The sequence below is a fragment of the Aphidius gifuensis genome, linkage group LG3 (assembly GCF_014905175.1).
Source record: "Aphidius gifuensis isolate YNYX2018 linkage group LG3, ASM1490517v1, whole genome shotgun sequence".
Taxonomy (NCBI): Eukaryota; Metazoa; Arthropoda; class Insecta; order Hymenoptera; family Braconidae; genus Aphidius; species Aphidius gifuensis.
The window spans coordinates 10,721,432-10,736,070 of record NC_057790.1 but is presented as its reverse complement, the minus strand read 5'-3'; the positions used below and the strand labels follow the sequence as shown (position 1 = coordinate 10,736,070).

At 31.0% G+C, this 14,639-nt stretch overlaps 1 protein-coding gene across 2 annotated transcripts; it reads right to left on the bottom strand.

Moving 5' to 3' along the window:
* Positions 1-400: 400 nt before the first annotated feature.
* On the bottom strand, positions 401-5,668 carry LOC122851924 (probable serine/threonine-protein kinase DDB_G0282963). Of its 2 annotated transcripts, XM_044151430.1 has the most exons (3): positions 4,767-5,668; positions 4,513-4,665; positions 401-4,392 (listed from the first exon to the last, which is right to left on the bottom strand). In XM_044151430.1, the coding sequence occupies exons 1-3, from the start codon at positions 4,882-4,884 to the stop codon at positions 539-541; spliced, it is 4,125 nt and encodes a 1,374-aa protein (XP_044007365.1). In that variant the 5' UTR covers positions 4,885-5,668; the 3' UTR covers positions 401-538. The 2 variants fall into 2 exon arrangements, with proteins under 2 accessions (XP_044007365.1, XP_044007366.1); XM_044151431.1 differs by lacking the exon at positions 4,767-5,668 and having other exon boundaries at positions 401-4,423; positions 4,513-4,629.
* Positions 5,669-14,639: the final 8,971 nt, after the last annotated feature.

Here is a 14,639-nt window from a genome sequence, read left to right as displayed (position 1 = left end):
AATTTTAATTAGCAATTCAATAAGATAATATACACCACAGGAGTTACTGACTATTAATAAAAAGCGATTTCAATAAAACATTTAAACATTAGAAGTGATTCACCAGGTTACATTTAAATTTCAAATATTATAATTCATCCTTGAACCCATATTTTCAACGTTTTTTAACTATAAATGAAGATTTCTAATCTATATTTCTATTGTTATTTTATAATTGTCCGTACACGGGAACTTTCACGCATAATATATATTATTTACAAAATTGCATCATTTTAGTTGCCTAAACTAGAAAAAATTGTTTTTTTATAAACAAGGAATATTGGTACTCACATTACAAACTTCTTAGATTGTGCCAAAATATTTTACAAAAAAAAGATTTATCAGTATTTTAACATAATTATTAAATTTTTTTTTTTTTGTTCGAACAAAATTATCATCATAATTCCGTTATTTTCAAATTTACTCTATTTTCCATCTTTCTCAGACTATATTGAAATTGACTGGCTGATAAATCGAGATCGGCTTTCACAAATTTGGATTATGCTTGGTTTTCCTGGATCTTAGTTTGTGGATTTTTGCTTTGAATTTGTTCAGAAGTTTTTGCCAAGCTATCGCATTTTAAATCATTCGTCAACGAATGATCTGTGCTGTCACTTTCTTTATCCTTAACAATTTCATTTGTTTTTTCTGTTACAGATAATCCAGGAGATTCATCCGTCTGCAAATTTACTGTTTCTGTATGGTTACTCAAATTAGATGAAGTCGTTTCAGAAGTATTTATATTCAATTCTTCAATAATTTTACTTCGAGATTCGATAATATGCACTTGATTCACTAAAGTTTTTTTGTTATTAGATAGTTCATTTTCATTAAACGTCGGAATATTGTTCAAGCTATCTTTGACTTCTTTGTTTTCAGTCTTTTCATTTGATTGCATTTTAGAAGAAATTTCTTCGTCTTTATTTTCAGGCTCTTCTTTCGAGTCTTCGCAAGCATTGATTATCTTGCTACAAGAAGTTCTCATGTTACTTGCATTGTTTGAGTATTCGTCTGATGACTTTGCTGGATTATTGTTGATACAAGATGATACTACCTTACTGCTAGGTGAAGAAGTTTTCGAAAGATCGGACGCAACCCCAGCAGGCACATTTTTAGATTTCTGACTATCTACGAGCTGATTGACTTTATTAGCGTTTCCTGTAGAATCTATATTAGTTTGTGTCTCAGTTTTAATTAGATTGAAATTAGAACTTGACGACGAACCTGCTGTTTTCGGCGATTTTGGCGGGGCTGAATGAGAAGGTGAGCGTTGAACTGTTGGCGCTTGAGAAGCTGTATTTTGTCCATAACTACTCGATGATGAAGACATGTAACTTGTTCGTTGATACAATTTATTAATTGAAGGTGGCAAACTGCTGTGAAAAGCACTTGGAGATGCCGTTCCTACTGGGGAATGAATCAACGGATTCGTGAATTTTGTTGATTCAGAAAATGGTGGTGGATAATGCGAGTAAATCAATCGTGGATTTGTGTTTGGTGTTGGTGATGGAATAAAAGGATTTGTTGAGATTATATTTACTGGAGAATTCCTTGGTGATAATGAGGAGTTCGTGCTATGACAGATGTCTCTTGGAAAAGGTGTATTTTGGTAGCTCCTAGTACTCGGAGAATACGAAGATGGTGAAACAATTGGACTTTTTGTTGTTGAAGCAACTGGTGAAATAGTTTTTGGGTCCGTTTTAATTACAGAGATATTGGATACACAATTTTTTCGATGACTTCCTGTCACAGTTGATACTGGACTTTGTTCTTTAGCTAGCTTTTGTTCTGTTTCTTTGCTATGTCCTAACCCTTCGTTCATCACTCCATACATTGGTTTGACTCCGGATGCAGGATTTCCTAAATATCTCGGTACATTCCGCATTTTGAAAATTTTAGCTGGCTTTGAAGCAATCGGTTTCGAATTTCCATTTCCACCACTTTTATTTCCACTACCACTTTCGAACCCCGACACAAAACCTTGGCTTTGGTGCAATTCTTTTGCTTGATTTTTTGACGCTACGTAACTATTTTTCGATAACGTAGGATTCCATGTTTTCGGAGGGTCTCGAAGGGTTTTGTATTGCGATAGTTTTTTAACAGCAGAGATTCCTCCTTTGAAGATAATATTCGACACGGGTTGTGATGTTATTGAAAGTGAGCTTGTTGTTGGTTGGCCGGACGATGTATATATCGATTTATTAGCTTTTGAATCGGTTGGCCCGAAAATTGAAGTATTACTGGGTGTGTAACATGGTACATTAGGAATATTCATAGAAATAAAAGAATCATTATTTGGATTCATAGTCTTTTTTGATATTTTCAGAAGATCTGGAATTTCAGGTCTTGTTTTAATCTCTAATTTATTTTTATCTCTTTCTTTTGAAGTTTCTCCTATTTTAGCACATATGTCATTTATTTTTGATCCTGAAGTTCCAATTTTAGCACAAATTTCGTTCAAATTAGTTCCTTTGGCGATAATTTCAGTTTTTCTAACAGTTGGCTTCATTAAAGAAATTGGGATCGCGTCTGGGCATGGTGGAACTACTGAATTACATCCTGTTGTTTCTGAATTTAACTGAGAATTATTTAATTTTCCTGTACCTAAAGGTGGGGTAGCGCACAACTCCTCATTAGTAGTATTATTGTTATTATTATTATTGGTGATATCATTGCTAATACTATAGTTGTTGTTTGATAAATTGGAAATGGGAGTTTTTACAGTCGTAAAAGTCGGAATCGTGTAAATGCTTATTGGAGTACTCTTTCGCATTGCGTTATTAACGAAGTCCTGAACAGTGTAAGCATAATTTGAGGAATTTGACGGGCTTAAAGCAGTCGAAACATTAAGTCCAATGCTGACAAGGTTTTCATTATCAGTAGAAATATTGTTCAGTCGTTGATGGCGTTGATGGGAACTTTCGGAATTGTCAATGCGAGCAGACCCAAGTCCTGTGGCTGATCCAGATGAATCCCTAACACGATCTGGGGACGCATTTCTGCGAGATGTAATGGAAATTGAAACTGACGGTACAGATGATAGACTACAAAAAGCATTTGATGTGGTTTGTGATGTGTTTACTTGCGATTTATTTGATAAGTTCGCAATGATTCCACCTCCGCTGGTTCGATTTGATTTATCTTTTATATTTTTTTTAGTCTCTGTATTTTTAAGAACTTTTTCAAGAATTGTTTTCCTTTCTTTTTGGCCTCTTTTTGAGTATGTATTATTAACTTGACCAACTTTTGGATGAAATTGAAGTTTCGCACTTAATGCATCAATTTTAGAACCACTAGCTTGATTTGTACTATTATTATTCGTTGTGCTTCCACTCGATGTTTTGTGTTGTGATTCTTTATAACTTTTTGAAATTAATTCATTTTTTTTTATGGCAGCGGAGCTTTCTGATGATGTTTCATTATTGCCTGGATCAAAGTTATCTCCGGAAACACTTTCATGATTGTTTTGTAGAACTTTTGTGGATATATTCTTTTCAATTCTTATGTTGCATGCATTAGCCTTAGAATACAATTTATGTTTCCCAGATTGTGAATCAGTGGATATTTTTTGCAATTCGGTAATTCCGGTACATGTACTGGAAGTTTCTTTGTAAGTTTTTCCTTTATTTTCTGTTTTTGATGCATTAGCTATGTCAACACTTTTATCAAGCTGTCGTTGATCTTCCTCAAAACTTTCCTTTTTTTCATTTTTCTTAGAGTCAGGGCTTGTAATTCCTGTGACACTCATTACACCGGTTTCAGATATTTTTAACTGGACTTCTTTCCATTCTTTTTTTAATGCATCTCCATGTTGCACTCTGTTGAAATGTAAAGAGCTTATGCCTGCATTCGATAACGATTGTTTAAAGTCTTCATTATCATCAGAAAGTTTTAAACGTTTCGATGCAAATTCAAAAATCCTATAGCTAAGATGCAGTGGAACTTTTCGCCTCCAATGATAAATGTACATTACGTCCATGAGAGTATAGTTTTCATACAGTGGTTCTTCTTTGTACATAATATCGACTCGGTGAACGTTGCTGAGTCCATATTTTGCTCTGATCAATTTTTGCAAATGAAAAACCGTTACAGCTGCTGGACATCGAAGATATCGTCGAGGTAAACTTTGTTCTTTGTTTGTCAAAGGTGATTCTGTTTTCTCGTCTTCACTTTCTGTACAAGAAATAGGGCTTTCATTTAAAGCCGGCTTATAATACTCTAGAGAAAGGCTTAAAGATTCATCTGGGGAATATATGTGTGATTCAATTGGTTCTCCTCGAGCTTCTGGAGGCATATTAGCTCGCTGAGCATCTGGGTTTTTTTTGTAGAATTCTCGGCGACATCGCATTTCGTCTAGAAGTAAATCAAATAATTTTATCTAAAACTGTGGGAAAATATTGAAATTTTGCATATATTAATTCAGATCTGGGAAATTTTAATAAAGGTAAATGTGATTAAGATTTCATAACTTACTCTGGTAGCATCCAGGAACCAACTTATATACTATATCTTGTAAAGTATGATCAGGTCGAATATTGAGAAGCGGCTTGCTTTTATGAACTTGAACTTCACATATTGGGCAATATTTGTTGGTGTTCAAGTATTTGACAATGCAACTTCGACAAACTGAAATTAGTTTAAGATAAATGGGTATAAATTATATTATTTTCAAGTTATTGTTGGAACGAAAGTTATTTCCAATAAAATGATTTCCCAAAGAAACATACATGAATGTAGACATTCAATGATTGTTGTTGCATCGATAAAATATCCTCGACACAATTTACAAGTAAGTTGGCCATTTAACTTTGAGAGTTTCAGTCGTCCTCCACTTTGTCCTGACATTCTGAATCACGTATTAAAGATGATTATATATTCATTTTAAATGAGAGCAAATGGGTAAACTCTAGTCAAACATTATACGTGTATTTAGACAACCAAAATCAGTTGAATCGAGTTAAATCAGTCACTGTTTAAAATTGATCATTCACCGATTACAAACTTGATTAATAAATTTAAAAAATTGTATGAAAAAAATTGAAATTTAAGATGATTCACAAGTACAAATAAAAATGACACATTTACTATATACCTATATCTGTAGAAATATAATATTGTAATGTAAACATAATATAATATTTTCAAATAAATTGTCCGTTGAGATATATTTATGCCTAAAAAGTGGTATTCGTCACAATTAGTATATCATCATATCATAATGAATTGAGTTCGTAAAGTATTGTTGATGAATGTAGGTGTTCGCACAGGAATAGAAGTATGAAAAATACTCAGGCGTCACTGGAACAAGACTAAGTGTATGGGCGTAGATTGATAATCTACATGTAATAAAAACTCACTTCACTGAATTGTCTATCATAAATGGATAGATTTTACTATTATAGGTATATAATACTTATATACTGTTATTATGAATAATAAACAATGAGACTCGCACTAAATATTTATTGATGGATTGGATGTACATACAAAACCGAGATAAAATGTCGAAATTCGTATAAACAATCGTTTTATCTATGATCATGGAGGTCTACAAGGAGGGTAATCTCCCGAGTTTTACTAAAGCTCACGGAATGAAGCAAGTAAGTACACATTATCACCAGCGACGGCTCTAGTGGCAATAAGATCCGCGGTCCAATTCACAGGGCAAATTTTTTACAATTTAGGGCTATTTTTTGCCGCTGATGGCGCTTGTAAAAGTTTTTTTATATAGATTTTATATACAAAAGCTTCACAAGCGCCGTCAGTGGAGGAAAAAAGCCCTAAATTGTAATGCCCTGTGAATTGGACTGCCGAAGTCACATGAGCTGTGTTCGATGGTCGTCTCGGCTCAGTTCCGTCTCACTTATGGCGCTAGCGAGGTACGGTTGTTTGAAGAACTACAAAGGCACAAAATCTCAATACAGGTGCCTATCTATATCATCCCTAAAATTTTTATTTTTATTTCTATTTCTTTCATTTACTATTTGCTCTTACCTGAATTATTATATCTATATTCATGTTGATTATATATTTATTAATTTATTGTAATAGATTATTATGATGACACTAGCTGTGTTCGATGGTCGTCTCGGCTCAGTTCCGTCTCACTTACGGCTCACTTATGGCGCTAGCGACGTACGGTTGTTTGAAGAACTACAAAGGCACAAAATCTCAATACAGGTGCTTATCTATATCATCAATACTTCAATAAATATTGTTTATTTACTTTATGCAAACAGTGTCATCATAATAATCTATTACAATGAGTTGATAAATATATAATCAAAATGAATATAGAAAATATAATTCAGGTGAGAGCAAATAGTGAATGAAAGAAATAAAAATGAAAATACAAATTTTGGAGATGGAATTATTATCTGTGCTATTGAACAATAATTTTTTATCTTTCATACATAGGAAATAGATGAAAACAATCAAAATAATATTATGAACTCATTTTGTTATTGCAAAATTAAAGTTTTAATAAATAACAATAAATTTTGAAACGACAACGAACAACAACAACAATCGTCATTTCGTCAATCAACAATATTTATTGGGGCATTGATACAGTGATGATATAGATAGGCACCTGTATTGAGATTTTGTGCCTTTGTAGTTCTTCAAACAACCGTACGTCGCTAGCGCCATAAGTGAGCCGTAAGTGAGACGGAACTGAGCCGAGACGACCATCGAACACAGCTAATGTTTGCATAAAGTAAATAAACAATATTTATTGGGGCATTAATACAGTGATGATATAGATAAGCACCTGTATTGAGATTTTGTGCCTTTGTAGTTCTTCAAACAACCGTACGTCGCTAGCGCCATAAGTGAGACGGAACTGAGCCGAGACGACCATCGAACACAGCACCCGTATTCACAGGGCAAATTTTATACAATTTAGGGCGTTTTTTTCCCACTGATGGCGCTTATAAAAATTTTTTTATATAGATTTTACATATAAAAGCTCCACAAGCGCCGCCGGTGGATGAAAAAAGCCCTAAATTGTAATGCCCTGTGAATACGGGTGCAGCTATGGGGTGCATTCCTTTAAAGGCCTTGTGAGTTGTGGGCAGTGTTGGGTAAATGGGCGATTTTTCGAGTTATTTACATTACATGTAATTTACATGTAATTTACGTAAATAATGTAAATGATGTAAATAACCCATACCTAGCCCTACCTGACGCCAAATAAGTGAAATAAACTGTTGTTGTAAACAAAAAAAAAACATGTCAATGTCATCTAGCTTTTTTGTGAGAATAAATACAATAATAGATGAATAAACGAACGATCATAATTATTAGATAAGTTTGTATAATATAGTTCATTATAATATTACAATCAATAGCATAAACAAAAAAATTTAGTAATATGTGTGCCAAAAAAAGAAAAGTTAGTTAAAAAACTTAAAAAATAAGCATGATTTTTGCATATTAGATTTTTTAATAATTACGATTATTTAACTGAATATGAATAAATTTATCGTTTTTTTAATTAACTTAAAAATGACTTATAATACATTTTCGGCTAGTCTTATAATTAAAAAGTTTTAAACGACTTTGCATGAACCAAGAATTTTATATTAATATTACACAAGAAAAAAATAATAATTTTTTATTATCAGATATTTACTAATTACATGTTACATAATTATTTGGTGTTCTGTAGAAAAAGTTATAATATATCTTTATATTATCTTTAATTCATTATTAAAATATGAATTATCTGTTAAACACGAAAAATTACAGTTAAGTTAAATTTTTATTCAGCTATTAAAAATATTTATATATTTGTATTTAACGATGTTTAGTATTATTTTTATTTAAACAACTATAGAATACGTCTTAAGTACAGTCTTTTGGTTTTTAGAAGTCACAAGTATATATATATGAATTGTTTAACGTGCTATACTTCTTGTTAGGAAGTTTCTTGCACGGTGCCTCTCCTTCTTTAAACATTTTCCAACCGTCAATTCCTACAACTCATTTTTGCGACAGACATGGATGTCGACTTTGTAATGCGTTCAAACTGTACCCGATTCCTATTATAGCCCAGGGAAACCATGAAAAACCTGGGCAGTACAGCCGGCTTGCGCCTACCACTCGATACATGGCGTCGGTGGTCGGGATCGAACTCGAGACCTCCTGTCTCAAAGCCCGAACCGTTACCGCAGTGCCATATCGTTGGTTAGAAGTCACAAGTAATATTGAATGAAATAAAATAATAATGAGATCGAATTAAATTAATAATTTATAATTTTTATTTTAAAAGTTTTTACAATTTTAACACTTGACATTGTTTACAATATATTTTTTTAAAATAACAAAAGAACAAATTTATGCTAATTAGAGAATATAATAATAATAAGAATAACAACAAATAACAATAAACATCGGGAGTAATGAAAACATAAAACATATGTTTGCAAAATGGCTAGGAAATACATAGTTCCAGACTCTCCACGGCGAGGCGCGCAAGTCGTGTAATTTACCATGTACAAAACAAGGTGTAAATTACATTGTAAATTACAATGGGTTTTATACCTACCCAACACTGGTTGTGGCCACTAGCATAGTTTTTCGACCAAGTTCTATGCCATAGCACTATGGAAGGAAAAGTTCACATCAATGTTGGGTAGGTATTGTAATTTACAATGTAATTTATATGTAATTTACACCTTGTTTTGTACATAGTAAATTACACGACTTGCGCGCCTTGCCGTGGAGAGTCTGGAACTATGTATTTCGTAGCCATTTTGCAAACATATGTTTTATGTTTTCATTACTCTCGATATTTATAGTTATTCTTATTATTATTATATTCTCTAATAAGCATAAATTTGTTCTTTTGTTATTTTAAAAAAATTGTAAACAATGTCAGGTGTTAAAATTGTAAACAATTTTAATATAAAAATTATAAATTATTAATTTTATTCGATCTCATTATTATTTTATTTCATTCAATGTTACTTGTGAGTTTTAAAAACCGAAAAACTGTACTTAAGACGTATTCTATAGTTGTTTAAATAAAAATAATACTAAACGTCGTTGAATACAAATATATAAATATTTTTAATAGCTGAATAAAAATTTGGCTGAACTATAATTTTTTGTGCTTAACAGATAATTAATATTTTAATAATTAACTAAAGATAATATAAAGATATTATAACTTTTTCTACAGAATACCAAATAATTATATAACATGTAATTAATAAATATCTGATACAAAAAAGTTATTATTTTTTTCTTGTGTAATATTAATATAAAATTCTTGGTTCATGCAAAGTCGTATAAAATTTTTTAATTATAAGACTAACCGAAAATGTATTATAAGTCATTTTCAAGTTAATTGAAAAAAACGATAAATTTATTCGCATTCAGCAGTCCAATTCACAGGGCATTACAATTTAGGGCTTTTTTCCTCCACTGGTGGCGCTTGTAGAGCTTTTGTATGTGAAATCTATATAAAAAAAATTTTACAAGCGCCATCACTTGCAAAAAAAAGCCCTCAATTGTATAAAATTTGCCCTGTAAATTGGACTGCACCCGTATTCACAGGGCATTACAATTTAGGGCTTTTTTCATCCACCGGTGGCGCTTGTGGAGCTTTTATATGTAAAATCTATATAAAAAAAATTTTATAAGCGCCATCAGTGGCAAAAAGAAGCCCTAAATTGTATAAAATTTGCCCTGAGAATACGGGTGCTGCAGTTTAATAATCGTAATTATTAAAAAAATTAATATGCAAAAATTCTGCTTATTTTTTAAGTTTTTTAACTAACTTTCATTTTTTTGGCACACATGTTACTAAATTTTTTTGTTTATGCTATTGATTAAAATATTATAATGAACTATATTATATAAACTCATCTAATAATTATGATCGTTCGTTCATTTATCTATTATTATATTTATTCTCACAAAAAAGCTAGATGACATTGACATGTTTTTTTTTTGTTTACAACAACAGGTTATTTGGCGTCAGGTAGGGCTAGGTATGGGTTATTTACATTATTTACGTTTTTTACGTAAATTACATGTAAATTACACGTAATGTAAATAACTCGACAAATCGCCCATTTAGCCAACACTGGTTTACATATAACGGCTATAGGGCGGCGTTTTAATCGTTTCTTGAAATTGTTTCAGCTGTACCAACTTGCTTACAAACACATAAAAAATAAATAAAAATATAATCTTTCATATTTGTTGACAATTTGATATTTTGACAGTCAATCATTCTACATATGTAAATATAAACAAACAAATATATTAACAACGCTAACCATTGTTTTTTTTTTTTTTTAATGTTGGCTGTATCAAAAAAAACTAGTGTGAAGTTAGCAGTTTTATGCTGAAAAGGCTGCGTGCAGCATTTGTTCAACATAGTCCTCGGCGGGCATTTTCTAGTAAATTTCTAGTGAGATATAGTGACACAAGTGCTATGGCATAGAACTTGGTCGAAAAACTATGCTAGTGGCCACATGCCTTTAGTTAATTAAGCTCTTACGTTATAACACTTTTTTTTTTTCAATAATTATTCAAAGTTGACATAATTTAGAGAGGTTAAACATGGGCTCTTATGAGAGGTGGTGTTAGAGAATATCTACGAACTTGAAAAAACAATACTTGTAAAAACGACATTTTTCCCAAAAACTAATAGAAAAAATAAGGAATTTTTTGATATCAGGATGAAATGGAAATATAAGACTAAATCCCACATAATTAATAAAAATATAAGCTAAAAACACGATTTTTAGCAATTTCATGAGGACAAGTATTGAGGCTTTGGCAACAGCGCATTAGAGCGGAAAAATTTAAACAGCAAATTTAGCATCGATGTTTAGCTTTTACTCAGCAGCTGATAACAGCTTTATTGTACTCAAAAAAGGGTTACAAGTATTAACTTTTAAAGTTCAAAGTACACCAAAAATTAATCATATAAAATTTAAAAACACATCTAGTTTTTAGTTGAGTTTGTCCTTTTTTTTTTCTTTTTTTTCTCATGAGAAAATTGCTTATTTTTTTGTTTTTTATTTCTATTTTTTTCCATTTATTTATTTTTTTTTAAAGACAAATTGCTAGTGCAAAATATTGACAAACTAATGTCAAAATGAAAATAAAAAGCTTTATTAGTTTTCATCAAGTTCATGGTATAAAAAAATATAAAAAACGTTAACATATGGTATATTTTAAAATTTGTATTATTCTACTCGTTACAATATTATTGTATAATATTGAAAATATTATTGGTCTCAATTTCTCTTCCATTCATTGTTACTAATAAATATAATATATGGAATCTACAGGTCTTGCTAATATTATTATTCAGAATCATTATTATTTTTTATATTTATTTTTATTTTCAGTATGTATCATTAAAATTTTTTTTTTTCAACCGGAATTTCATATAAATAACTCAAATATTATATTTTTTTTGTTTATAACAATTTATTTATTTATAATAATTTATCAATTTTATTATTAATAATTAATTATATTAAACATTGAAATTAGTCTCTGATTTTGGACCTATCATGAAGCTTGAAATTTTGCGCATGCCCGTCGATGCCCCACCCCCGTTTGGTTTTAGACCGGTTATTAACCGTTAATAACAGTTATTAACCGTCAAAAAAATGAATAACCGGCTAATTAACAGCTCTAACTCAGCTGACATAGTAACACACAGTATACACACACATACATTCATGACATAAATATTGATATGGCGACTAGATCAGTTTTGTAAACTAACAAAAAAAGCACTGTTGCCGGAATCATTACGGAAAGATAAAAAGTAATTAAAATTGTTTAAATGACAAGAACATAATTTATTAAGCAATAACATAGACGGAATGATAGGATACTCTAGGGAAAAGTATTATTAATAAGCCACAAACGACCGAGAAAGATCAATTTTTTTAATTATTTCGGGTTAGCAACGCAAAAAATATCCATGTAAAAGCATAGGCAGTATCTTGAGGACACGTCCCCAAAAATTTTGGTAAATTATACCTTAATAAATCATTTACTTCATTTTATAAAAAAAGAGGGCACTTTCAAATATCTTCATGTAGTATCATACGTATGATTGTATGATACCCCGAAAATCGTCGAATTACCCATCACTGGTAATTCGTAGGGTTGTGAGTCTGGTTTTTTTACTGGTCAGTAACTGGATTTTTTACCAGATTTTTTACCGGTAAAAAAAAAAAATTTTTTCTATCTGTTTTTAACCACCAAAAGGCGGACTCATAAACTTGCGCCGATTCATACTGTGCATCTTATATTTGTTAATTTTTTTTTTACCTTCTTCTGCTATTTACAATTAATTTGATAATTTATGTTGCGATTAATTAATAACAATTAATAAGATTTACAACTAATTTAGATTTACAACAACATCGCTAAGGAATTCATGAAGATTACTAATTAATTTGGTTGGCTACATACTCCCTAACGGTACGGTCCAACCCTTTATGAACCGTTATTAAACGGTCGTCTCGAGGTTGGAATGTGCGCAAAAAAAAAAAAAAACAAACCCTTGGTAAACCTAAAAATAACCAAATTAGAACTAACCGTTAGTTGACCGATGATAAACCTTGTTCAAACCACTCAAATATAATAAAACCATGGTAGAAATACTACAGGTATGGCAGTGCGCAGCCTGGTTTGGCCGCTGTGAATCGACCAATCAAAAGGTCGCCTTCTCGCCACAAAAATGGAAGACTTTATGCGCGCGCGATACAAATTTGTTAAGAAAATTTTCAAGTTTTGTTTAAATTTTTCAAAAGTTATCATATTTATTCAACTAGATTTGGTATATTTTATAATGATTCACATACATCAATAATAAAAATTAATTATTTATATTAAATAAATAAATCCAAGTATAATAAATACAACACAATCTCTATTGTTTGTGGCATCAAAAAAAACAACAACAATGAAAATATTATAATTTATTTGTTAAACTGTCTTGGTTTTTTTATTTTTTTGATTTTTTATAAACATGCTCCACATATATTTATTAGTATTTACAACAATATGAAAAATAGTTGTCAATACAGTATGTTAGAGAGAGAGGATCTTATAATAGAGATTGCGTGTTAGAAAGAAAAGCAAAACAGCTCGATGGCGCGTTGTTGATTGGTTGAAAAAAATAAGGCTGCGCAGAACGCGACGAAAAAAGCATGGACTACTGCCATACCTGTAGTACTTCTACCATGAATAAAACTAGAAGCTGAACTACAAATCTCAAACTAACCTGATTCCAGCAGTCCAATTCACAGGGCATTACAATTTAAAGCTTTTTTCCTCCACTGGCGACGCTTGTAGAGCTTTTGTATGTGAAATCTATATAAAAAAAATTTGACAAGTGCCATCACCGGCAAAAAAAAGCCCTAAATTTTAAAAAATTTGCCCTGTGAATTGGACTGCTGAATACGGGTGCTCGGGTATAGCACTACGTGTATTTCGGTAGGGGCTTATTTGGCAGTCTAGTTCCTCCCGATTCACCAGACAAGGTCTAGTTATTTTAATATCAAATGATAATCCCATTTATTTTCTACAATATCGGTCTCAATTCTACATTACCAGCTCAAAAGCAGATTTCGTCAAATAAATTGAAATAATATTAAAAAAAGCATAATTTATATTTTTATTTCAATCCAATTTCAATCAGTTTATTAACAGTTAGCCGACAAGTAATGGGCCGACAAAAAAACAATAATTGTAGCTGATTGTACTTGGATTGTAGATGATTGTAATATATTTAGTTTTGTTTGTCAACCCCCTAATTAATTTTAATTCAATCATGAATATTTGAAGTTGACAGATAGCCGACAATTCATAATTTTCAAATGGCTGATATTTTTATAGTAATAAGATGCTTAATCGATAGCAAATCGTTTGTACATCATTATTTTTTGTTTGTCATAGTTCAATAATTTTTATTTTGTTAAATATTAATTAAAAACTATGTACTATTCATCCCCCTGTTAATTAGTACTTGCGGTTACAACGGTGTTAAAATAATAGATATTGAAGTTTGATTTATTTTTTTTATTAAATACTATAATGAATTGATAAGATAGTAATTTGATATTTACTTAGTTGTTGATTATTTAAAAAATGTTATTGTTTATCATTGTACACATTTTATTAATCCTCAACATTGCCCAACACCAACATGACATTTGGTCGTCATTTTTTATCAGTGTACTCGCGCACGCGCAAGTTCTAATTAACAGCAGTCCAATTCACAGGGCATTACAATTTAGGGCTTTTTTTCACCACTCACAGCGCTTGTGAAGCTTTTGTATGTAAAATCTATATAAAAAAAATTTTTACAAGCGCCATCAGCGGCAAAAAAAAGCCCTAAATTGTAAAAAATTTGCCCCGTGAATTGGACTGCAGGGAAATGAATAGTACAATAGTTTTTAATTAATATTTAAAAAAATAAAAATTATTGAACAATGACAAACGAAAAATAATGATGTACAAACGATTTGCTATCGATTAAGCATCTTATTACTATAAAAATATCAGCCATTTGAAAATTATAAATTGTCGGCTATCTGGCAACTCCAAAT

Bases quoted from the DNA above. Each gene is read 5' to 3' on its own strand.
- LOC122851924 (XM_044151430.1), bottom strand. From the start codon at position 4,884: ATGTCAGGACAAAGTGGAGGACGACTGAAACTCTCAAAGTTAAATGGC. The intron at 4,666-4,766 runs GTATGTTTCTTT...AACTAATTTCAG, and splicing joins CATTGAATGTCTACATTCAT to TTTGTCGAAGTTGCATTGTC. The intron at 4,393-4,512 runs GTAAGTTATGAA...ATTTACTTCTAG, and splicing joins GGTTCCTGGATGCTACCAGA to ACGAAATGCGATGTCGCCGA.